The 26,955-nt window shown below is 48.2% G+C and overlaps 1 protein-coding gene across 9 annotated transcripts in view; it reads right to left on the bottom strand.

Moving 5' to 3' along the window:
- The window catches only part of SENP7 (SUMO specific peptidase 7), a 1,759,378-nt gene that overhangs the window by 286,134 nt on the left and 1,446,289 nt on the right, over positions 1-26,955 (bottom strand). For all 9 annotated transcript variants that reach the window (XM_069637251.1, XM_069637256.1, XM_069637257.1 and 6 more), the window contains one exon: positions 24,483-24,535. In XM_069637251.1, the coding sequence (XP_069493352.1) occupies positions 24,483-24,535 (53 nt within the window). The remainder of the gene's footprint in view (positions 1-24,482; positions 24,536-26,955) is intronic.

Below are 26,955 nucleotides of genomic sequence, written 5' to 3'. Positions count from 1 at the left end.
ACCCACGGTGTGTGGTGCTCATTTATCGACCTCGGAAGGATGAAACGCTGAGTTTGGCGCTGCCGGGATTCGAACCTGCATTCGCAGGCTCTGCACTGATGTCAAAGCGAGCGCTCTACTCGCTGTGCAACTTGACATAGTTGCCGTCCCAATTTGTGGGAGTGGAGGGGAAGACTGAGGAGAGTGAGGTAACGGTAGGCGGTACCCCGTGGATACTACAGATAGGATCCAGGGGTCCGCAAAGTTCTGGCACCAGAAATACACTTGAGAGGCAAGCCTGCCACCCACTGGAGACACGCGGACCCAGAGGAACGTGTCATGCCTTTTTTCCTTCTGAGGCTGCCGCTGAGGAGGTGGACGGGAAGAAGCTTTTTGCCCCCCTTTTTTTGTTGCTTGCACCGGTGCTGACTCAGCAAGTGGTCAGGTTGTCTAGACCTCCGTTCCTGGAATCCCTGGAACCCGCCGGACGCCTCCCTCGTCGGAGCCCTTGATGCGACTGGTTGTGCGCCATAGGCATGGCCTTCGTCAGGATAAAGATTTCGCGGTCTACAAGCTGTTCTTTTCATCTAATGCCTCATCGGTGGTAGAGTGAAAGAGGTCACTACCCTCAAACGGTAGGTCTGATATGCAATCCTGGATGCCAGGGTTAAATTTAGTAGCCTGAAGCCAGGCCATCCTTGTCACGTCCATGGCGATGCAAATGGCCCGGCCTGGCTTCTCCTAGACCCGCCTTGAAGCGTGCCTGGCTCTGCACGTGAAGCTCTGGGAGGTAGTCTGCTATTTCCTGCCAAAGCTTCTGGTTGGCGGCTGCTAGCATGCCATCCGCATTGGCCTGATGCAGGTGCAAGGAGGCGGAGTACAGCTTGCTCCCATTATGCCTCCAAGATCTTCTCCTCCTTGCCTAGCAGTGCCGAGGCCGAGTTGGCCAAGGACGGCTGAGGCTTAGAGTAGAGTGACGCTGTAGTGATCACCGAAGAGTGCGGCTGAGGGTGCGCCGACAACAAGAGTGTATCCACCTCCATCTGTCTATACTTAGCATCGAGGCGCTGATTGACAGGTTGGGCTGAGTGCAGCTTGAGCCACCCCTTTTTGGCCAGTGCCGCAACATCCTTCTGCATCGGGATACCAGTCTTGATAGGGGGTCTTAGGGAGAGGACTTCTGCCAAGACCCCCTCCTCGGGCTGCTCTACCTCATGTTGAGGATGGCCCAAATACTCTACCAAACCTGTAAGCCTGTCGTGGAAGGCCTTTGCTGACGACGGCATGTCAGGGTCCTCCTCCTCGTCCGTGTCCACTAGAGTGTCTGGTGGGTCCGGAGCGGTTGGGGGGTGCTGGACGCTGTGGGCTGTAGCGTGGAGACCATAGCCGGAGGCTACTGCAGAGGCTGGTGTGGGACTGCTAAGCTGTGAGAGGCAGGGGAGCCAGAACCGAAGGAGATGGCATGGGCAGCGGGGGCTGCGGTGGGGCCTCTGGCGGGAATAGGAGAATGACTATGGGCATCAGTGGAGTGACTGCAGCTACAGCATCCTGTAGGATGGACCACATCTGGGGAGTTCACATCAGTGCCAAGAACCTTTCGAAGAACCTGTGTTCGGAGGCAGAAGAGGAAGCAGGAGATATTGACGGAGTGGGTGGGGACTGCAGGGTCTGGAGCGCACTCTGTCGAGGTTGCTGGATAGACTGTAGGCCACGTACCTGGTTGATGCCAGTTCTACCTTGAAACTCGTTCACCTGCCTGCTCTGTTCCTAGGAGCGGCATTGTTCGAGTGGCCATGTTGTCTGGCACGGCGGCCATTTTGTTGAGCTGCGTGCCACGTGCCAAAGTCGTGGTGCCTGCCTCCCTGGGCCCGACCTCCTCCAAGACTCTTGAGGGTGGAGCATGAGGCCTACCCGGCACCTCAGGTCAAGGCCTGGAAGGCATATTGCCTTCGGCATTGTCGCCACTAGTGCTGCGTGCAGGCACCCCCTCAGACATAGATCAGGTACTAGGGTGTTGCCCCTTGGGTATGGACCTGGTAAAAGAACCTTGCGGTCCGTCAACACCGATTCCGGAAGGAACTGATGACCCCTCGGCCGTGAGGCCGGTAGGTAGACTAGCCTCGGTGCGCGTGCTGGTACCAGAACCTGAGAGGTTCCTCCCGCTTGGGCATTTCATCGGGAAGGAGTCGCCTTTACGGGGTACGATGGAAAAGAGCAGCCGTCCTTTGGGCCTCGATCTTTGTTTGACAAACTTCTTCAAGTCCTCTGGAGGCGACCCTTCAAAGAGTCCTCTCCACCTAGCTAGCCTGTTCTTCAGTGCACATAGAGTCAGTGCGTCGCACAAGGTACAACCTTCCCAACCGTGGTCAGGGCCAAGGCAGCGGAGGCAAAAGAGCATGGGGGTCAGATGCAGGAAAGAGCCATTCGCAGGCTGGACACTTGCTGTGTTTTCGCGCCTTGAAACACTTGTGTATAGGCGCTTTACAAATGCCATATCATATCACATCAAGCCCGCTAAAGTCGACATGCGCCGGAAGGAGCGTGACACCGGAGGACCAGGTACCTGGATGACAAATAAAGACAAAAAGATAGAAGAATCCGGGGAAGAGCACGTGGAATTACATGGCAGAGCCAACCCCAGGATCGCTGGTGAAATCGGCCCGTTCCTGTCGACACGGAAAAGGGGACTGAGGAGTGGCGCCGGTGGGCTGAGTCAGGGTAGCGCATGCTCCGAGGGCCGTATCTCTAAATTTAAAGGGGAAGAAGGTTTTTCAGGTGAAAAAGGTTTGTCTCCTGTCCCTAGTAAGGGACGCCCCATGCAGTATGGAGGAAAGAGGATGGGACCTAAGAGTATATCTAGCACCCTACTGATAAGCCAAGTCGTGTTTCCTCCCGTGGTTTAGGTTTGTACGCTGAGGGCTTTTCAAACTGAATCCACTTGTGCTATGGGAGAGGCTGAACAGCATAACATTGGGATCCAAGTTGGTGGTGAAACAACCTTACCAAGGAAAGGTATTGAATCAGATAACGCAGGATTGCATGGCTCTGAGTACTTGGCGAATGTATCTGCCCTACAAAGGGTCATGTGATTTTGAGGATTACCTAGATAATGTTAGCCAAGGGTATGCCCGGTCGCTCTACATACAGCTGCGCACTAAAACCCTAAAAGTAGCTGCCTTCACTGATAACTGGAATGAGAGGAACAGCACAGAATGCGTAGCCTGTGGGGCAGCTAACGAATTGACCATGAATTTCTTGTTGTTTTGTAGTAGGCACAGTGATTTGAGATGGTACTTGGTTCCACTGTTCAAACTCAGGAATGTACGAAGGCCGAAGGAAGCCATGGAAATTTGCCTAAATGCTAAGGACCCGGTTGCAGTGTTTGCTGTAGCCAAATGTATACACAGAGCCTGGCTATTAAGACTTAAGTAGATAGGACTCTATGGCTTGACTATGTTAGGAGCTATGAAGTTTTGCTCGTTTTAGGGTACTGGACTGATTTATAATAATTTGGGAACATTCGCCTTGCCCTTAATTTTTAAATAGATAGATTAATGCGGTAAGCATGTGCTGCATATAAAATTGTGGATTTTATTATTTATTATTTTTTTTGATGAATTGGAGAGACAGAACTGTGATATGTGAAATGTTGTTTTATGAAATGTTCTATTGTATGCTTTTATGGCTCCAACTGCCGAATAAAGTTGTGTTTGATCACAATGTACTACAGAACTAAAAGTGCATCTGTCTTACTAGCTACTTGTCTCTCTGTAGGACTCTGCATCTTCTCTTAGAACTTCCCATCTATGATACTTCTCAATCCTCTTTTGCACCAGCGTATGCTTCCTTCTGCGTGGGATCTCCAGGTCCTGGCCCCGGTCCCACCATGCTTTAATCCTGTCCCCCTCTGAAACGCTCACCTGGCTCCCACGAAGGCGCTGGTCTGGTCTGGGTTGCTGTGGCCTCTTCAAGCGTGATGCACAGAATTCGGACCACCGATTGAACACGACCCACAAATCTTGCTTGTCGGGCCCGTAGGATTATCCTTCTGCAGATGAGAAAGGGGATTAACTGTCTGCCGAATAGTGTGCTTGCTCCCCCCTTTCCCCCTTCGTTCTTCTCCGATTTCTCCAAAACCCCCGGTTTAAGCTCACCTTATGGTTTGAAAGGATGAACTCTCCATCCTGCTTCTGGTGCAGGGGCGCGCGTTCGTCCAGTTACTTCACTGGTTTTCAGAATGGCGCTGGCACATCCACTTGACTTTTCTGAGCAATACGCCGTAAGTATGAAGATGCAAAAGTTCAAGTGTGAGCCTCCTTTTATGTTGTCTTTCCTGTCCTTTATTTCAGGTGCAGAACAAAGGCGATGCGTTGAGGGGTTAAATTGCCGGTGGTAAAATAAGGTGAGTTAGTGGTGAGGGCGACCCCTCTAAATGTCTTTATAATTCCCCAGTAATGTCTTTTGTCCTTTCCCCATAGGGGCCGGGGGGCGGTACCTGCCAAAGATGCGGCGCCGACCCGAGATGTGGAATGATTCACCAAGAAAAGCCGGTAAGTAATATGGCTGAAAATGTCCTTTCCCCATGGGGGCCGGGGTGCGGTACCTGCCAAAGATGCGGCGCCGACCCCAGATGTGGAATGGTTCACCAAGAAAAGCCGGTAAGTAATATGGCTGAAAATTCGGCTTTCCTCTTGTGTTCCCTTGCTCGCCTTTTGTCTCTTCTTCTCTCCCCTAGGTGCAGAGATGTGGCGACCGGTGCTGAGAGCCGCGATGGAGCCGGGTGGCGTCTCGGGAACAGGTGAGTGAGGCGCGGCGCTGCAGCGAGCAACGCAGTGCTTTTAAATGGAAGTCTTCCTTCAGGAATGCTGGCGTGAAGATTCTGGATGCAGGTAAGAAGGTTGAATAAGTTCTTGGTTTTCACCTTTCTCTTCTCTTATTCCCTTAAAGGTGTTCCAGGTTCGAGGCGGGCGTGGCTGGAGTCCAGGTGCAGGAGCAGACACGGTGAGCGTTCAGCTGCTGGGATGCAGAACAACGCGAAGCACGTGTGGCTGTCCGGGCGTGGCTTAAATAGCTTTGGAAGAAGTTCCAGGTGAGTATTCTTCCACAGCCCCACCCAAGTAACAAAATAGTTCCATCAGAAAAATAGTTCCTCCTAAGCCTCATTTGGCTTGGTTCTTCATGCAGCATGGTCTGCATCAGGTGAGTGTGCAGCATGGTCTGCTTCAGATAAGTGCACCAAACACTTCCCCTTATGAGCCTGGCGCTTATGGCGCCAGGACTGATGTCCAACATGAGCCTGGCGCCAACAGCGCCAGGACAGAGTCCAAAGAGCCCCTATAAAGGGCCGCTGGGCTTTTACCCGGGGGCGTGATGCCTGCTCCCGGGGGTGCTGGGCCTGGCCTGGTGCTCCGGGGGTAGACATCATGACACCCTCCTGATTCAATGACAGGAATGTTCTTTTTGCAGATCTTTTGCATCAGCTTTTTTGATTCTCAGGTTTGTCTTATACAGTGTCTGTCCTTGATATCTTTCTCATCAGGGCATCCGCTCCTAAGCAGTCAATAGTTCTTGGTTACAGGAGTGTTATCTCACTCTACAGGGTTGTTACTGTGACTCATTGGTCTCCCTTTGATATCTCAATTTCTATCCCTTTTGGCCCCACTCCTCCCCCAAGAACCATGGTTGGTGGGTCTTTATCTGTCAGTACATCTATCCTTCAGTACAGCACCCCCCTCCTTGACTGCAGCTACAACAAGCCTCCTAATTCTCCTCCCTCAACAACAGAATGGTCAGGGAAAGGGCTAGAAAACATATCTAAAAAGTACTAGGGAATGCTCTACAGGTAAAGACAGAGTTCTAAATACAACAGTGTCAGGATTGGTTAAACGTGGTCCTTTAGGGTTCCCAGTATTCCCCTAGTGATCAAACGTGAGGTTCAAAACCTATTCTAAGACGTCCTCGATTCTTCAGGGACACCCTAATCTACCAAGAAATGTCCAAATGATGTGGCCAACAACAAACTCTTAATCTTACACTTAATGAGTCCTTAGCCTCCCAGCTACTACTAGTAACTCAAAAGTTCCAAGGATTTGGTGAAAACAACAGTTTGTAAACCCACCCCTCCAAATCCACCACTAGCCTACTCGGTGATGGAATTGTAGGAATAGAAGTAGTGGAACTATGTTCCCTACTGGCCTGCCCCTGCTCTCCACAAACCCCATTGCTGCGCCCCCTGCCACACACAATACAAACCTCCAAACACATGCGCCTGTTTAAGGGAACGTTCAGTGCATTGAACTGAAAGTGCAAGTTTCAACTTCTTCCTAGGAGGAGGAGCACCAATCCCAACCGCTCCCGCCTACTTCGACCACTGAGCCTACTGTGAAACAAACGTGTTCCTTATGTCTTTGAAAATGTACCAATGGTCCCCACCAAGACCTGGGATTCCGGAATTCACAGCAGCTCCACCTTGGGCCTCAGCTTGAGGATTCACGGAACGTGCCATGTGTGAGGGTATAAATGGCATGGATTTATTCATTTTTTATTGCATAAAATTGCGTGCAAAATTCCCTTCCTGAAAAAAAAGATCTGCTAATCAGACTTGCTGTTTCAAAATACTCCATGCCAAAATGATAGTGAACCCATGATGCCTTTGCTGAAGCAGCCTCCTGTTGCCCTCAGCACCAGGCCTGCAGTGGCACCGGGCAGGTTCAAAGAACACAAGTGCATTCATGAAAGTTGCTGGAACACAAAGTTACAGCAGGCAGAGGTGACTTTTTAACTGTCTGCATCTCCTCTAAATTATTATAATATTATGCCTTTGTCCAGTGGTCTGCAACCTGCAGCGTTACCGATTGATTTTATTTTTATTGATAATTTATAACACGCTTAATACCAGCGAGTGGTTTCTAAGTGCGGGATAGGGATTTGAACTTTGTTGCGCCGGGTTGTCTTGCTTCCAAGACAAACATGTTGCGCCTGAGCCACCCTTTGGACTATGTCACCCATGAGCCCTCACTATTCACTATACTGACTAGTGCTGATTGAAGTTGACATCCAAAACATCTGCAGAGCCAAAAATTGCAGACCCCTGACTTAGTCTGGTGGCACATACATCATGAATATAAGCCATGTCTAGTAGTGGCCTGGTGACAACTAAGAGCACCCAATTGTACAGCCATAGGAATTTGATTTTGCAGTAGTGTGAACTCTGTGAGCAGGGCCCAGCTAAGATTGGACTGATGTGCATTGGTGTCTTGTCTGACTGTCTCCACATCTGCCATGTAGAACAATGTCCTGAATGGAGCCGCTTCAATTCCCAAAAGGGCAAAACCTGCCTTCCAGTACACAGGAACCACCCACAGGTGGTCTACTGGGAACTAGTGCTTTAGAAGCAGCACTGACAGACACCCTCACACCAGCATGCTGACCACCGGAGTCCTTCTGAAGTCAGCAGGCTTAGGAATGAGGAGGAGTTACAGTAGCTGGTTGGAAGAGGTAGGCTGAGAGAAGTGTTCCACCATCTTGATTTCTGTTAGGACTCTCCACCGCTTGATACACACTCTCCCCCATTTCCTGAAGGCAAGTCCCTCTGGGTGTGATGACAGAAGGCAAAGGGCGCTTTTTACAACAGCTTGGATTGGCCCCCTGACAGGTTTGTTTTGGACAAATCCTCTGTGAAAATTAGCCTTTATAAGGAGAGTAAATCCTCTCCTTCTTGGATTCATTTTTGGACTCTGAAAGAAGGATTCATCTGGAACTATGTTGGGTATATAGTCTATACCAAAGCCCTCTGCCAAAGAGGCAAAGACAGAAGCTTCCAAGGCAAGTCGAGCTTTTCTCCAGACTATCTCCAGGGAACAGCGAGGCCCCATGGCTCTTGATAGACAAATATACCTTATTCATGAGTCAATGGGACCTGCAGATTAACACTGGAAAGTCGGCAATACTTGTTAGTTTTACATGAAATAAAACGACTAATAAACCCCCAAGATGTAAATTAACAACAATGACATACCTAGAATGACAGTGTTTGATTTTTTTAGGGATACATTTTTCCCACAGGACTAACTGGTAGTGAGCACATATAAAATAGGACACTAGAATGAAATAGGTATTGGGGGGTGTGGCCCGCTTTACTAAAATGTGCAAAGCCCCACAAATAGACATGATTTTAAAGGTGTATTGTGTAAAAATGAAATTAATAGTGAAATACAGGCCAGGTTTTTTTTTCAAATGTGTTATTACAAACCCTGGAGAATGACTTTACAAAAAAAAGGTTGAGCCTTTCGAGATCAGCTGCTAACTATGCAACTGTTAGGAAAAAGTTCTATTTTAGTATCTTTCCCTCCATAATTTCTAGAGACTCCTAATCTCTTTTCTGTTTTTTAACCTGTTTTGACTTTTTGAGGGAAAGTAAAGCCTTCAGATTCACCTCCCCTGCCTTTTGCACGTTTGTTATGTTCTTCAGACTATCTGCACTTGCGCGTTCTCAATGTCACTGGGCCTAGTAAGATCATTGCTATGTCCTCCCTTGTACCTCTCCCTTGCCTCGTTGCACTCTGAAACACTTGTGTATGGGTGCAATATAAATAAAATATATCATATCATTACTGGGAAACTATGTTTAACTTTTTATCTTTTACTTTTTGTAACTTTTTAACATTGCACACAGCATCTTACAATTCAGTGCAATAGGGACATGTTTGTCTCTCCTTAGCCTTTTACACTTGGGGTTTTATGGTTACAAGCTGGTGGCAGCAATTACATTTCTACAACGTTGTGTTATTTCTAGTGTGCACATTTGTGTTTACTGGTTATCGCTACTAAACATGGATAGTGCCCTAAAATGGTCACGCCACAAGATTTTCACTTGTTCTTTGGCCATATTGTTGTTTGGCCTTCTTCCTACCTTGCCAGGATATGAAATCCCATATAAGGTCATGCACTTGCCCAGGAAAACTGCAACTTTTGCAGGGTACTGATGCCTTTGTGTTTGTGTGGCCCAGGAAGTGAGTAGGACTCTCTGACCACACTTCACATCTGTGGTACCAGCGAGTCTGGGTGTTTGGTACATAAGTGAAACCAGTAGATGTCTCTGATTGAACTTGCTTCCAGGCTGAATTTTGTGTAGGAAGTAGACTCCTGCAACCATTTCTTCAGATCAGCATTGGAGAATCCCGTGTAGACGAACAGCCGACAGAAGATCCGAATACTGCCCTTGAAGAGGCCTGGCATCCCTTCCTGCGCCTGGCCCGGTGAAGCCCTGTTGGACCATCTGATCTTCGAAGGCCCTGTGCGGTGTGTCAACTCATGGATTGGTGGGATGTGAGGGGTCCGAAATCAGAGGCAGACACAAAGTTGTAGTATTCTCAACATCAGACATCTCTAAAGGCCTCTCTGTCCCTATCCTAAAGGGAGTTTCCCTACCTAGGAAACTAAAACTAAAGATCAGTCTTTGTTGAGTCGTCACATTTACAAAACTATCCTCGAGTCCAAACCATATTAATCTGACCCTCACACTAGAAATGATCACCTAAGTTTGCAGGGAAAATGTTCCTAACCTATGATGTTTGGAAAAAAGTGTATATAAACAAAATAAATAAATCCAACAGAAGAAATGTCCTCTATGATAAGCCCTTGGATCCAGAGAGTGGTTCCCTTCCCCTGGATATTTAGGTAAGATGGCAAAAGAAAAGTCTCTTTCAATTAACAGTTCTTTGAGGATGGTAAAAGTGTGCCTCAATTAACAGTTCCTTTAGGATAACCAAAATATGTTTGGTATACTTCCTTACCTTGCAAAATAAACATGTTTCCTTACAACAGACCTCCTGGTATACTGCCTTGCCAGGAATCTTCGCTCTGGATCTTACAGATCCCCTGCTACACTCTCTCAGCCAGGTATCTTGCCACTTCTTATACAATTTAGCTGGATCTCATGGTTTACTCTCCTGCCAGCAATCCTCCGTCTGGGTTTTAGACTCCCCTGGTATACTCTCCTACAAGGTATCTTGTCTCCCAAATGTTCACTGCCTGATATCTTCCTTCCACCGGGACGTGGTCTCATTTTCAGTGGGCTCTTAGTATCCCACAGTTTTATTGCTTCACTGTGACTCCACTTCTATTTCGATTTACTTGAGGTATTTACTTGTTCACATTTCCCCATACAGACATCTCTTATATGGAGACTTGTTCAAGTGTTGCTTTAATTTCTTCAGTATTCAAATGTTCTCATTTGGTTTACGGGTGCCCATACCCGTCGGCATTCGCCCGGGTTCTCCTTATGGCTCTGGGTGGACTCACTGGTGTTTCGAAGCGTTCCTGACCCGTGGCACATCGTCGTAATTGAGCTTGCTCTTCCGGATGAACTCCTTCGCTCTGCAAACCCGCCTCCTGCTCTCCTCACCGTTTTGCGCTCAGCTGCTGGCTTCTCGCCATGTCCAAAGACAGCTGCCCTTCAGCAAGACTGTGTCTCTAGTAACCCCGCTGCTGCTGCCGATGTTCGAACAGTCCTCTAGCTGTGCCTGCACTGTCTCTTCTGGTCCCACGCCATGCAGGTCTGTAGCTCTTGACATTGCAAGTCGCTTTCTGGAACTGCCTGCTTCCTCGATTGCCTCCAGCATGGTCCCTTCCCCAGCTGTGTCTGCAGTTTGAGTTGAGATGCCATATTTAAATATCCCGCACACTTGTGGATATTGAAAATCATCTGCACTTTCATCTTTGAGCTTTCTTCAATCTGCATGAACTCTTTAGACCTCTTCCTTGTCTCAGTACTTGATGCATTATAGGGGTTGGAGTTTATTAAAATACTGGAATGCTATTTCTTAGAACTTCCACTCAAATAAGGTTGAGAAACAGGGGTTGTTACGTTTGTATTATGTGTGTGTGTGATGCATGAATAGTATCCCGACTGGAATGACAATTTGCCATCAAAAATGTAGGAATCATGTGGTCTTGTGCTCCAGCAAGTGAAGAATACGGTGTCCCTCCCAATGGGGTCACCACTTTTCCCCGGCAGTCGTCCTGTTACACAGGATCCTCGTTCATTTTACCACCCACAGGGTCAGGATCAGGTAGCGACTGCCTCCCCTGCCATCTAGGAGGAGACCACCGCCGAAGAATCAGTGATGACTCCACAGGATTCATCACATGGTACCAAGCAGTCTTAACGTGTTCTGGAGTATCTGCTATCCTGAGCCTTCAGAAGTGTCCCTGGACCACCCGGTGGACATTCCAGCTCTCCAGTGAGCTCCCTCAGTAGAACCGTCGCCGTTCCCAGTTTGTACCTTGAATTCTGGTGGTCGCCAGCTTGTGGTATAAGTTGCATTCCTGTCAAATTTCAGCATCCCAGCATCAAGGCATCCTATCCTGGAAGTACTTCTACAACCACGGCTGGAAGAATGCCTCCAGTCTTCTGTGTGTTGTGGCTGTTGCTGGGACTATCCTTTCTCCGTCCTTTGAAGTGTCCTGAAGAGGTCTGCATTAGTTAATCTTGCATTTCATTTCTCAATTGCCAAGGGTTGCGCTCTGACTCCTGGACCCGACCAGAAAAATCCTTGCACCCAAAGCTCCTAGGTACCTCTCACCAGAATCAAAAGCGGGAAAACCAACCTCTAGTGACACCCCAGTCAACCTATCAAGTCATCTGGGAACATCCGAGTCAGGGGGAAAGTAAACACAAAGCATTTGTCTTCCCCCCCCCTCTGCCTTAGAATAACATTGAGAACAAGTCTCTTTGTATCCTTCCATTCCGCTGCCTTTTGGTCGTCAAACCTGGGTAGTACCATCTGAAAGATAAGAACACACTTTACTTACCTAATAACTTTGTTGTATCTCTTCTTTTGAACAATCACCAACACAAGTAACTTACATGCTACAGACATATTCTGGGGCGAAGCATTGCGGCTCCCGTGACATTTGGGCACAAGGCCCCAATCTTCTTAGGGATTGGACTGCTAAAGGTAGGGAATATCACTTGAGACTTCATTCCATCTTTACTGCATCACTTTACTTACTTTTATTTTTGTTGATTTAAGTCATTGAATGCATTTAAAGAACCTATGGTGACTGTACATATGTTCATTATTGAGTGTTGTGCGTAGTTATTACCTGCTTGTTTCATGTTTTATTGTGTGTTTAGGGCCTAGAATAAATAACTGTATTTTTATACTTTGCTGTCTAAATGTAATTATTGTGTGCTTGACTGTGTGGACTCCTTGTGGACCTATGATTCAACTCTTACTCTACTGAGAATAGCCTCAACTGTTTACCTGTATTGGGTTTTAGCTAACTTCTCAGGGTTTTCCTATTTACTATAGCTAGGGTGGCCTTCTGAAATCATTTCATCAGGCCAGATTCTAGAAATCCATCTCAACAGTAGCTCATATAGAATAGGTTTGGCGATACTTGGGAGGACAAGTCATCTCTTGAACCAGTACAGCATTGGTTGTCTATCTGGTCTAATCCGAATGCAGATCTCAACTAATTCTAAATCGGAAGTATTTTAAGTAAGTTGGTTCCAAAAGATGAGGCAGCTATTAATGAACATTAAAGCACAAAGTCACTCTAAACAACCAATTTTAGATCCGATTTCCACAGCCTATTTTAAAGACTGTTTGGGGTTTCTCATGCAAGGACAGCGAGAAAGCAGAAAACTAATGAAAGAGTTTGGTGTTATCAACCATTGCACTACAGGAATATCTCAGAGAATGTATTCATACGATAAACACCTAAACGCAAGATTTAACTGCATCCCAATAAGAGCTGTTGCTGCTTTATAGAGGGGTGCAGCCGAGGGAAATACAAATTGCCTATTTTTCACCCGTGGATGTTAAGTCGTACTGCACTTTATGTTTTTGTCCTATCTATCCCCTTGTTAGAGCAAGAACACTGACTTTGATTTTATGTGAGGCTGGTTTTTATCAATGTCGCACTGCATTGTATCATTTATCAAGAGCATATGTGTAGTTGGTTGGGCTTTATTGACATGTCTCAGGCAAGTTCTAACATGTAGGAAATGTTATTTATTACCTATTAATTAACTGTAATATCTGTAATGATAGAATATGTTCACTTCTGTATGCATTTTAGATCTCTCAGTTTTATGGAAATGCTAACTACTAGTAATGCGGGACAGTTTAGCCACAACTCCTCCCTGTACTCCTGCAAAGCCGTATTCATTTCTTCACATGGACCATCCGTCCTTTCGCATCTCTGCCTCGCCTCTCATCAGGGTTTTAAGTAGTAGGTCCCTCTCATTCATAGGCCCTTGGGTTTGTAATTTGCAGTAGGCCTCTCTCCTAGGCATCGGCTTCTCCAAAGCAAGGTGGGTGGATGCCGTTGAATTCTAGTGCAGACAATAGGTCTGCCAAATAAGGGCTAAAACGCATCAGTGCTGATGCACTATCTTGCTCCGTTAATGTCATTGTTGAGTGTGCAAAGCGTGTCAATAATGGCACAGCATTGTCGTCATGCAGGCAATAGTCATTTTTAATAGGCCATTCAATATTCCCCAGGTTTCTAATTTCTTCCAGTGAGACAAAGATCTATAGAGTCAAAGTATATAGATCTAAAAATGCAGTGCAAGCAGGGATAATACATGTCCCTTTGACCAGTTCAACAATAACACATTATGCAATTTTCTTTTAAGTTTGAGGTGTCTTTCCTGAAGCCAGTTTATAAGGAAGTAGATCACATCGCTCAATCCATTCTAACAATTCATTAAGTAGCACCTGTACAAATTCCTTTTCAGCAAAACAAGAAGTCAGACTTCTTGGATCAATGCGAGGACCACATTTGTACAAAGGGACAATTATGATGTGATGCAAACTTGGAGGAATAATTCCAGTGATGCCAACTAAAATGAATAACCCATGCAGCATACGTCCCCACAGTTGGCACCCACTAACAGGGCATTATTGAGGTTAAGAATGGGGATTTGTAGGGTCAGCGATATCTCAACAATGTCCTATAAACTAGAAGCGTATGGCCATTTAGCAAGTGTTACTACACTATTATCGTAGTCTATATTCTGATATGTGCCAATTGCATAGTTTGAAATTGCTGAGCGCTATTGATCTCCTGCTTCTAGCCTAGGCGAACCTGCTTACGTTGACACCAAGAGCTACTTTTGGCTCCCCAGCCAAACTGATGCCATACAGGAGTTACCAATATGGCACTGACTTTGTGTACTTGGGAGGAAGTACGAGAAAGTTCAAGAAAGACATTAGAAGCATAACGGATTGTATAAGCAACACAAAGTTAAGGTTTGCATTTCATGTGGTACTTACATTTGTGGCAAGCTATGTGCTAGCTCCTGGTTCCCCATAAATGGCTCCTACCTGCTGGGTCATGCCTGATACCTAGTAGCTGGTTTTAGCTCCTGCTCATGGAATCCCTGCAACTAATATTAGTTGCTTTCCCCCCCCAGAGTTTGATGCACTAAAAGGCCAGAGACTAGATTCTCTTTGCCACTATTTATTTCAAAAGGAATGAGGATACTTATCTTGGACTTCAAGCATTGTTTGCCCATTATGTATGCATTTATCATTTTTTTGCAGTCTACACCAGTTTTTCTATACACTTATTTGTTGTCAACACGCCACTAGTTGAATTTAAAATAGGGCACTGTCCCCCACTATAGATCATTTTAAGCTACTTCAACTTCTCTGTTGTACTTCTGCTTATGTTTGATGATGATACAACCTTTCCATGGAGTTTAGGTGGTGGTTTAGGTAGCACCAAAATGGTAACTTATACATTATTCTTAACATACAGACATGCAAGGCTGTATCTCCAAGTAAGCACAATGCTCCAGTTGCTAATCAGTACCATCTGGGCCTTCATAATATAGCAGATCCAGCACTTTCTTCTAAATCGCTGCTAGCTTGAGAATGTGAAGTGTCAAAATAAGGCCAAAACTGTGAACGAATTGCAAGAACAAGACCACTATGCTGAGCATCACCGATTTGTGGTTAAAAATAGTTGTTATATATGCAAAGAAACTGTGCATCCTATAATCGTTCTGCAATGTTTGGAAGAGTCATTGCGTCAAAGAACATACAAATATTTGCTGTGATGAATTGTATCTTACCAATAAATAGGAGAGGCTAAGTATCTGATAATGGGAAATTTCAGGACTTCATATTTTGTAAAGTCCATAAGGTGCAACAAGGATTATTGTACATGTGAAGTTGTCAATTTAATACAGTTAGATGGCTTTCGTATAAAATGCGCAAACAATCTATTGTGCAACACAAATTGAAATATTTGGTATGGATTACACGAAATACACAGCCTTAACTAAAACTGTAATTGCAAGCCCATTGATAACATTGTGCACAACCAAAATGTAATAGTGGGTGAGTAATGGGGATACATCCCCCACAAAATGATTCTAGAAAACGTAACAAATGAGTTGGATCAGAGTGTGGTCAAAGCAGAACATGGAAAATTCTGCTTTAAGATGCATGAATCAGCTAGCAAGATACATTCAAAGTTCTATTTTTGAAGAGAAATGTTAAATAAGATTAGCTGACAACTAAAGTGAGTAATACAACTTTCACCCTTTTCTATTTGAGCTTTGAGAGATTCCATCCACCCGCAACTGTTTGAGGAATTACGAAATTGAGGACAGGTGCAATTGCAATTAAAGGAACAAGTTACTTACCTGTAACTGTTGTTCTCCAGCATTGGTCTGGCATGGATTCACATGCTCATGAATATTCCCCGTCGTCAGGCTGGGAATCCTCGGTATAGAAAAAATCAGTATCAGTTTCGTTTCTGATCTGTCTTTCTCAGTAGTAACCAATCACTGGTCTCTGGGTCATACTGCCCCCAGCCAATGACTGCCCTCTCCCTAAGCCCCTCCCATTGCAGCCATCCGCAGATTTGGTAACACGTGAAGTGGCAGTATGACAAACTGAAGAGCTGCAGAGGGGTAGGCGGGAGGGTTCGCATGTGAATCCATGCCAGACCCATGCTGGAGAACAACAGTTACAGGTAAGTAACTTGTTCCTTCTCCAGCATGGGGTCTGACATGGATTCACATGCTCATGAATATAAGAATACATAGCAGTATACACATGCACAACCACAGGAGGTGGCACAAGGCTCAATATCAAGCAATACAACAACTCAACATTAAGCAACTCTTACCTCCTCACCAGGCTCACATTAGACGAACAGGTTGCGCAGCACTGCCTGGCCGACTCTGCACTCCTCCCTGGAATCCCGGTCGACGCAGTAGAATCTCGTGAAGGTGTGCGTCGACCTCCACGTAGCAGCCATGCAGATGTCGAGCAGGGGCACACCAGACAGGAACGCCGTAGTAGCAGCGATCGCTCTGGTCGAATGGGCTCTCGGACGGCCTGGCAGCGGTCGGTTTGCCAAACGGTGACAGTGCATGATGCAGCTGGAGAGCCATCTGGAAATGGAAGTCTTCGAGAGAGCCTTCCCTTGATTCACAGGTCCAAAGTTCACAAACAGCTGTGATGTCTTCCGGAAACTCTTCGTGCGGTCCATGTAGAACTTCAGCGCTCTAGCCACATCTAGCGAGTGCAGTGTCCTCTCAGCCGGCGACGAAAGTGACGGGAAGAAAACTGGCAACACCAAGGTCTCGTTGAGGTGGAAGTCCGACGGCACCTTGGGCATGAAGGAGGGGTGCGTCCTCAGCACCACCCTCGTGTCGTGAAAAGTCAAGTATGGAGGCTTGCAAGACAGGGCCTGGATCTCTCCCACTCGTCGTGCAGAGGTGATGGCCACGAGGAATGCTGTCTTCCACGACAGAAACTTCAAGGGTACTGAATGCATAGGCTCGAATGGGGCCCCCATGAGCCTAGTTAGTACCACGTTGAGCTCCCACGCCGGGGCAGGGGCCTTCACCGGTGGGAATGATCGAACAGTCCTTTCATAAATTCCTTACCAGACGATGAGACCACAAGGACGCCCGTCCTGTAGTTCTGGTGTAACGTGAGACGGCAGCCAGATGTACCTTGATGGAAGCGTGAGATAGGCCAGCCTTGGCCAAAGACAGTAGGTACGGCAATACTTGAGGGGCCGTAATCCGCAGAGGGTTAATCTTCTGTGCTCGGCACCAGACAGAGAACCTCTTCCATTTGTGTCCGTAGCACTTGAGAGTTGAGGATGCCCTGGCCTTTGCAAGAAACTCTCTGCAGTCGGCCGGGATGTTGTATCCTCCAAACTCTAGTGCTGCAGGAGCCAGGCCTGCAAGTTCAGCGACTCTGGTTCGTGATGCAGAATGGCGCCTCCTTCACTGGAGAGAAGATCTGCGTCCGTCGGGAGCTTGACTGGTGTGGACGCTGACAAGTCCAGAAGGTCCGGGAACCAGATCTGCCTCGGCCACGCCGGTGCGACGAGGATCATCCGGCACCGGGACCTCTTGAGCTGGTTGATGAGCCGGAGTAGCAACGGCGGGAATGCATAAAGGAACAGGCCGTCCCAGGGGAACGAGAAAGCATCGCCCATGCTCCTCGGTTGGGGAAACCTGCTGGTGAACCTCCGGCACTTGGAGTTTGCCGCCGTCGCAAAGAGATCGATCTGGGGTTCGCCCATCGTCGGAAGAGTCGGTCCACTTGATCCTGGCGCAGTTCCCACTCGTGGCACGAGCGCAGCTCCCTGCTGCGTGAGTCGGCGATGGTGTTTATTATCCCTGCCAGATGAAAGGGTACCAGGAACATCCCTTGTGCGATGGCCCAATGCCACAGATCCTGGGCTTCCTTGGACAGGGCAGGGGATCTGGTTCCGCCCTGCTTTCGAATGTAAAACATCGTGGTGGTGTTGTCGGTGAAGATCCTCACCACCTTGCCCTTGAGGGACGGAAGGAAGGACCTGAGGGCCCAGAACACTGCGCGGAGCTCCAAGATGTTGATGTGGAGAGTCTTCTCATCCGAGCACCATAGGCCTCTCGCGCGGAGGCCCCCGGTGTGTGTTAGGGAGAATTCTCTGTTTAGGCTGAATGGCCTAACCTAGTGAGTCCCCGAGCAGCTTCGCTGGATTTTTGGGGTTTATTTTTTTCTCCTGCCAAGAGTGAGACTCTTTTACCCTCATTCTTGGGCATGATTTGAGTGTGTTTCTTTGAATCTAGATGTGTTTAATGGGCTATGGGGTCTTTTACTCCATAGGGCTTCATGTATTTTTGTGATGTGTGTTACACAGCACCCTCAGTGCAGTGACACAGGGGTGTCATAGTGACCCCCCAGTATAGACTCCATACCCTGGGACTGGCTACTGTCTCCCAGGGCATGTAAAGTCACCATTGACTTTACTAGTCTTAAATTCTGAACAGAACCAGTACAAATCATCATATTGTGGACGTACTGGCTGGGGCAATTCAATTGCCCCGGGGTCTGTTAGTCGAGGGGGCACGTCTCCGTCCCCCCTGATCGAGTTTTGGCTGGTGGCAGTGGATACTATTTTTTATATTCAACCGCGAATATTTTCCTTTGGGATTTCCCATTGTTTTAGGCTACTATTTTTATTTAATTATTTACAGTAGCCTCGAACATACCGCCAGTTTATTTAATTAATATTAATTCTCCGGTTGGTATTTTTTGCCAAAACTTGATTCTAAAATGGCGTTTGTGTTCTCTTCTGTGACTCCAACCCAAGTCGAGCCCTTTGTTCCACTTTTTGGCGGGCTTCTCCACAAAAGCCCTCCAAAGTGGTGCCACTCTGTCTGGAGTACTTAGGAGGGGTGGAGGGAAATTTAGGCACCCTGTACTGAGTTGCCTAGGCAACTCAAGTCGCACTCCATCTGATTGGCCCAAGTGGTGAGCCGACCGGCTCACCACTTAGCATGTTTGAGTGACAGCTAGGCTGAGTGAATGGGGGTTTGCTGCATAAAAGCAGGGCTTTGGGGACTGGAACTTCAGAAGTCGCCACAGGACCTAAGAATCCGACGAGGGAGAAGCTGAGCCGACCTGCCACGACACCACCACCGGTGGAGCCCTGCTGGACTGCCTCACCACTTTTTCAGTCTTCTTCCTTTAACTGGTGGGGAGAACCAGTTTCACCATCTTTTCGCTTTCCCGACGTATCTTGTGGCCGCCTTGCCCGTGCCAAGCACCCCGGCAACCGGGATACCACGTTTTACCACGACCGCGAAACCAAGGTACCACCTTTAACTGGAAAATTCCGCGGCTGGTTTCTGCCCTGGTAGTGCAACGACCTTCATCTTTCCTCCAAGTCGAGATCTTCTCTTCCCCTGGACGACGACGCAACTTGCACCCACTACCAGGAAAAACTGCCACCGCTGGAGGATCCTTCCCACTTAAGGTACTGTGTCCCGCCTGGCTTCCCTTGCTACCGACTGTACGGGGTAGATTTAGCCCCCGTTTTCGAACCTGAGTTAGCCTGGGACACCTTGGCTAAACTTTTCTAAGCCTCTCTAAACGCTTTTCTGAACCCTCTGCAAGACTTTCTAAGCGTAGTGTAACTGTGTGATCTTGGGCGCATTTGTGCTCTGCTTTCTCTAAGAGTGGGCCCAGCCTTTGGACTTTGGCTCACCAGTGACTTTTTGCTCTCTGCCTTGCTAACAGTGTTCTGGAATCGTAGAGTGGTGTACCTCTTCTTATTCTGTCTTTTTCCCTCCCTTTTTCACAAACTTATTAGAGTGCAATCTAGTTAAGCGCTCACCTCTGTATGAAAATAAATGTTGTTTTACTGTGATTTTCTAATAGGGAAAAAGGGGTGTATATATCATAATAGTAACTGTGTTTAGAATATTTTACAATAAGAGTGCTGGAGTGTTTCAACTGTGTGTTTTTAAATAAATAATTATATACTTTGATACCAAAGCTCTGGTCAGTGTTTGCTTGTTTTATTGTATCTGAGTGCCTATTGAGTATACTTTGCATACTGCCTAACTCTTCTTGAGGGAAGTCTGACTGCTCAGCCACAGCTACCAGGTAAATCTGGGTGGTACAGACTGCTACCAAGTGGATTTACTGCCAACACCTGTAGTCTTAAATCTTTTGCAGTGGTCCCTAAGGGAACTGCACAGGTTTCTGCCTAACAGTGTGCGCTCCCCAACCTTCCAGGGAGGCGTCTGTCGTCACCGTCACCTGGTGGGCCGGGGCTAGGAAGCCTGTTCCCGCTGTCAGATGGGCGCGGACACCCCACCATCGTATCGCCTAACGGATAGTTTCATCGAGCGAGATCCTGTCCTCGAAGCTGCCCATCGTCTGGATCCAGTGGGCGTAGAGGAATTCTTGCAAGGGCCGCATCCGAAGTCTGCAATGGGGCACGAGATAAATGCAGGAGGACATCATTCCGAGGAGGGACTTGATAGACCTCACTTTGGCCACGTCCGTGGCCAGTAGACGTTGCACCTTTCCTAGGATGGTCCTTATCCTTTCCTCCGACGGTGAGGCCTGCCGCGCCACTGTGTTGAGCTGTGCTCCCAGAAACAGGGCGACTTGCGATGGGACCAGGTGGGATTTTGGAAAGTTGATGGAGAACCCAAGGTCCGTGAGCAGCTGGACGGACTTCGCAGTGTGTTCCACGGCGAGCTCCCTTGTCCTTGCCCGTATGAGCCAGTCGTCCAGGTAGGGGTAGACGTGGATCCCCTGCAGGCGCAGCCGCGCCGCCACCGGTGCTAGGCACTTGGTGAACACCCTGGGCGCCGATTTTAATCCGAACGGGAGGGCCTTGAACTGGTAGTGCCGCCCTTTGACCACGAACCTGAGGAACTTTCGGTGTCTCTTTAGAATAGGGATGGGGAAGTAAGCATCCTCCAAATCCAACGACCACAGGAAATCGCCCTCCTCCAGCTGTCCCAGCAAGTGCTGGAGGGTGACCATCCGGAACTTCTGTGCCTTGATGTATTTGTTTAGCCGTCGCAGGTCCAGGATGGGACGCCATCCTCCTGTCTTCTTCCTCACGAGGAAGTATCTTGAGTAAACTCCGGAGCCCCGAAGCCTCTTCGGGACGAGCTCGATGGCACCTTTCCTGAGCATCGCCCGTGCTTCCAACAGCAGTTGAGGGATGTGATTTTCCTTCCTGGCCACGGGAGGAATGCGGGTGCACCTCTTCTGGAACTCGAGGGCATGCCCCAGGGCCAGGGCGTCCAGCACCCAACGGTCGGTGGAGATGGACTCCCACATGCCGACGAACTTCGTCAGCCGGCCTCCCACCGGGGTGCTTCGGCAGGGGCCCGACCCGACAGACGGTTCAATCCTGCTTGGAGGCCGCTTTGTCTCCTTGACCACCTTGGCGACGACGGCGGGATCCACCTGACTTGCCGCGTCCCCTGTAGGCCTCCTGCGACGAAGACCTTGCCGCTTGACGGTAAGTAGAGGAGCTGCTGCCGGCTCCCTTGGAGGCACCCTGTCTGACTCCGGAGCTCCGAAAGGACGGCCGTCGCTGTTGGAGCAACCCCAGTGCACGGGCCGTCTCCGTGTCCGTCTTGATCGCCTGAAGGGATTCATCAACCGCCTTGCCAAAAAGGTTGTTCCCATCGAAAGGCATGTCCAAAACCTTGGTCTGAACGTCCTGGCGGAAATCCGTCGCCCTGAGCCATCCTCGTCGTCTCAGGCAAACGCCATTGCCCAACTGATGGAAACCGGTGTCGGGGATGTCCGTAGCCACCGTAATGGCGTGGTCCGAGGCAATCTCACCTTCCTGCAAGATTTCCAGGGCCTCAGCCCTCTTGGCATCCGGAAGGAAGTCCAACAGAGGGGCGATCTTAAACCACAACTCCCTGTCATAGCGGGCTACGATGGCCAGGGCGTTGGCCGCCTTGATGGTCGTTGCTTCAGATGAGATGACCCGTCGTCCCATCGCATCCAGTTTCCTACCCTCGCCGTCTGGAGGGGAGGTTGAAGTCGAGGCCGAAGTCCCCCACCCCCGCTTTCTTCTTGGCCGCCGCCGAGACGACCGAGTCCGGGGTAGGTTGTGCTGTAAGGCACAAGGGGGCAGTGTCGGGGACCCGGTACTTCTTCTCGTACCAGTCCCTCTTCGCAGGAGCCGAGGCAGGGTTCTTGAGGAGGGCGAGCCCCTCATCCCAGATGTCATCAAGAAGCAGTACGGCGAGGACCGTCCTCCTTTTAGCCTCGCGCCGCTGGTAAAGGAACCCCTCCTTCTTTTCCTTGGGGCAGAGCTGGAAGAGCTCGGATGCCCTGGAGATCATTGCATGGAAGGATCCAATCTCGTCGGGCAGGGACGCCCGGGCAGGGGGCAATGGGGGACAAGTGCCGTTGTCGCCTCCGTCATCATCCGTACCCGTCGTAGTCGTGTCCATGCCTGTATCATCCCCGTGGGTAGTGGACCGGGGGGAAGGCAGAGAAGGCCGCAGAGGCGGGAGAGGAGGCCTAGGATGCGGCCTCCTCCTCTTAGGCGGTGGGCTCCCCGAAGGTCCTGGCTCCGGATCCTCTGGATGGCTGACAAAATGGCCGCCGAGGTGTCCTGCGGCGCCGGAAACGACGGGCGCGAGGGCTCTTGAGGAGCCTCGTCTGCGTCACCGTCGCCCTCGTCGGGATCCCTCCCGATGGGCTGTGTCTCCTCCACGACTTGGATGAGCTCCTCTTCAGAGGTCGTGTCCGTATCCACGATGGCCACCACCCCCCTGCCCCCTTTTTCCAACGAGGACTTCGTGGGGGTCTTCTCGATGGGCCTGAAAGACGACTCCCTCCGCGGTGGCAGGGAGCCTCTGGTACCTGAGGGCGCCTCCACTGGTGTAGCCTCCACAGGCTGAGCCAGGGCCGCAGCGACATCCTCAATCGAGGTCCTAGCAGGGTGAATCACGGCCAACGTCACCTTCTGTACGCCCGGGGCCTTCACCTTCGGGGGAGGGTCCGAGCCTCGCTCCCCCTCTGCCGGAGTCTTCGAGATCGACCGGGGCCTCTCCAGAAGCTTCGCCGGGTTCTCGGACTTCCTCTTACCCGAGCCAGAGCGTTGGCTCGTGGTCGATGGCGCCGGGGAGGGTGCGCCCTGCCTGGCAGCCAAGGAGCCCCACCGTTCGCTGCTTCCGGTGCCCGCGGACTCGCGGTGCTTAGCCTTTTGTTGGGCCCCTGTCGCCGAAGCACCCTCACAGGACTTATAAGACTGCTCTGACTTCTTCTTCTCGCCTGGCGGGCTCTTACCTTCCAGCCAGTTGGCGATCCTTCATGGTCCGCTCCGACATGTTTCCACAAAACGCGCAGTCCTTTTCCTTGTGCGTCTTGTCCTCATGGAGACAGTAGAGGCATAACGAATGCTCGTCCTCCTCAAAAACGTTCTGAAGCTGGCATCGTCGAGCTCCCTTTCTCCTGGGCCATGTCCGGGGTAGGCCTCGGAACTTCTGGAATCCTGCAAAAGCGTAACTCGACGAAATCTTCACTCTTGAGGGGCATAGAAAACTCCGAAACGGATCCCCGTTGATCGGAAGTAGAAACGGTGGAGCTTGAGGCTCTTTTAACCAAAACAATGAGAAAATCTCCTGAAAAAAGCGCAAAAACGCAGCAAAAGCTCGAGAGCTAAGCTCGAGGCCTCCCAACACTTGAATGTGCGGTAAAAATCTGAGGATGGCTGCCAGGGGAGGGGCTTAGGGAGAGGGCAGTCATTGGCTGGGGGCAGTATGACCCAGAGACCAGTGATTGGTTACTACTGAGAAAGACAGATCAGAAACGAAACTGATACTGATTTTTTCTATACAGAGGATTCCCGGCCTGACGACGGGGAATATTCATGAGCATGTGAATCCATGCGAGACCCCATGCTGGAGAAATATGAGACTATTAAATCCTAAACTCATTCAAAAAGCTTTTGCCCAATACAGTAATTAATCTATTGTATGACATTTTCACATTGAAGGTAGAATCAGGAACTGTGGTACTGGAGAAAATCAGCAATTTCCATTTTTGATTCCCTCATGTTTATTTATGCATGTTCTTTTTCTTTTTTCTAAGTTGTATTTCGGTTTATCATACACCTTTATACACATACACGTCATTACATACACATTATAAATAAAACACAGTAATTTCAGATCATTCCATACTTCAACTCATCAATTATATATCATTCCATGTATTCCATTACTTTTAGAAGACTGACATTTAATCTACAACAGCTGTGATATAAAACTACCTTTCAGTCAGCCAATTTTCACTTAAACAAAATATAGCAGCTTTTAAGAAAAAGTATTTGTGAAAATATTAATTTCACTTGTGATCCATCTAACAAGTGATCCATCTAACAAACGACACTAGAGGTATTCTGTCTATAATTCTAAAATCAAATACAAAATACTTGTTATTTTTTGCATAACATACATTTGAGATGTTTACCACATTGGCTTGCCAATAGACTAGTTTATTTTTTCCATACTAATATGACTTTACCATTGCTAAGTCTCTGCAAATGATATCTGCATTATAAAAAGATTTAAAGATGAGGTGCAATCAAGGCAAAATCCACTATTGTAGTTCTGTTTCAACGATGTATACATAGCCATAAGCAAGCTCGGACAAAAGTAAAAAATGTGCCTTTTTATAAGTAGGAATCACCTTGGAAACCTTTGGAGGCAGGGGTCTTTCTCCAGAAGTATGTTGATCCTCCCCTAAAAGAAAAGAAAATGTGAAGATTTAAGTAATTCAACATCAAATATAATTTTTCTTATGAATTCAGTCACTCATTTAATAACCGCATCGGTTTCGCTCACAGGGCAAAGTCTAACAGGCTAGTGTGGGCCAGTTTTCTGGGTCATTATGGCCACTTGCTGCAACCAGTAGTGCCAACCATTTGTATTGGCCCAATGTACAAGAAAAAACGATTTCTCACAACCTTTTATAAAAATACTGAATCTGCTAGATATTGAAATCCCATGAACCTAGTGGGCCTAGGATTTGCACTTAATGCACTCTCATTTACCTTAGTTCTTTACAACACATGTCGATTTGATAGCATTGAGTCTGGCTCTTTTAAAGCAATCATCCCCAGTAGAAGACAAATTCCCCTTTTTCAAGCAAAGCAAGTATCTCTGGTATTTATCAGGGATGCAAAGACATGTTTTTTCTTCCTTCTTGGTTCAACTGCTATTCACTCCTTCCCATTACCAACAATACCACAACCAGAGTGAGCAAAGTTCACCTTATTTGTACACAAATGGTAAGGGGTGTTAAGAACAGCATAGATTACCTTTATGGCCTAAAGAGGATTCCTCCCAACTCGAATAACCTCCTCCTTTTATAGCAGCAGTACAGCACTTTGCACTTGCAGAGTTGATGGGTGGCTGGCAGACAGGGGTATTCTACGATATTCAAAATTGTCCATATTCTTGCTGCCTCAAAGGTCCCAGCCAGGCCTAACTTCGCCTATATTATGTCTCCTCTAGAACAAATTACTTACTTCTCTGTAATGTTCTTTTTGACGGATGGTTCTCCCACAGATTTCTCAACTATGATATTTTATTTGCAGCGCAACTGTCCACTGTAAAACAAATTGCCACCAGAGGGTGCAGTGTGGCCCTACATCTGCTCTGTTTGATGCCACTATGCACCCCACGCCAGACATGACGTCTGGCCCAGTATATATTGAGGTGACGCACCCCTAGACCTCACGTTTACACCTTTTTCCCTAGCACTGAGCCGCTGAGGGACCACAGAACAGATCAATGTATCAGTTATCCACCAAGAGGGACCAGTTGGGAGGGTGATAAGGAATCCATGGGAGGAACATCTATCAGAAAGAACATTACCGAGAGTTAAGTAATGTGTCCTTCTAATGGATTCCTTCCTCCCCCATATTTCTCATCTATGATACACTGCCATAGATGTACGTGGATCTGCAGGAGGGAGTAGAACGAGAGTACACTACATAGACCAGAAAATTATGAAGAACTGTGCTGACGAAATGAGAATCCTTGCTTTACTGGGAATTCATGGCAAGTGTGTGCAAGGAGGCTCACATCACCGCTTGTCATTTATCCAAGACAGAGAACCCCCTCTGAAGGGTAGAGGTGGCAGCCAGCCATCTTATTGAATGAGACCTGGGACCCTCAGGTACATCTTTCCCATCCAGATCGTAGCATTCCCAGATGCAAAGAATGATCCAGCTTGACAGGGTTGTTCAGTCAAAGCCCTGTTATAACAGGCGCCAGCATAAACCCAAGAAATCTGGTCATCTTTTCTTACGTCCCTCGTCTGATTGATGAAGTAGTTGAGTGGCCGCTTCAGGTCCAACCAATGGAATCACTCCTCCGCCAGAAGGACAAATTACTTACCAATAGTCATTTTCTTTCGACTGGATGTTCCTCCCATGTATTCCTCATATTTGATAACTCCTTGCAGCGATAGCTGCTTCGGAAACATTTTCTCTCTGTAGATGGTGCTGTGTGTCGTTGACTCGGTGTTCCTCGACAGCCTCTGTCCGATCTCGAGCAGGACGTCACCAACTGTACATATAGTATGCACCGCACCCGTTTCTTCCGTTTGTTTCCGCTTTCTTCCAGAGCGCAGACATTCACAAGGCCAAAAACACCAAACGTTAAAGAGGGGAAGTTGTAATACACGGAAATTCAACTGAGAGGCAGGATGGGAGTGGTGATGAGGAATACGTGGGAGGAACATCCAGTTGAAAGAACATTACCAGGGGTACAAGTTACGTACTTGTAACATCTGTTCTGCAGCATGGGTCTTGCATGAATGAATAGGCTCAGAAATATTACCCGTCATCATGCTGAGAATGCTCACTAAAAAGAAAAGCAGTTTTGCTTTAGACTAAATACTACATGTCTCCTCTATAACCAATCATTGTCCTTTGGGTCATAATGCCCCTAGACAATGACCCCTATTCCCCTAAACTCCACACCTGGTAGCCATCTTCAGATTTGGTAGAGCATGTAAAGTGGCAGTATGAACCAAGAAGAGCCACAGAAGGGAAGGAGGGAGGGTTTGCATGTGAATCCACTGCTTGGCCCACCTGGGGTTCCTCCCTGAATCCCTGTCGACGCAGTAGAACATTGTGATGGTGTGGGTGGAC

Source organism: Ambystoma mexicanum, chromosome 7p, assembly GCF_040938575.1.
Source record: "Ambystoma mexicanum isolate Mex_15411 chromosome 7p, UKY_AmexF1_1, whole genome shotgun sequence".
NCBI classification, from domain to species: Eukaryota; Metazoa; Chordata; class Amphibia; order Caudata; family Ambystomatidae; genus Ambystoma; species Ambystoma mexicanum.
The sequence above is the reverse complement of the archived record's forward strand: the minus strand, read 5'-3'. Positions and strand labels throughout refer to the sequence as shown.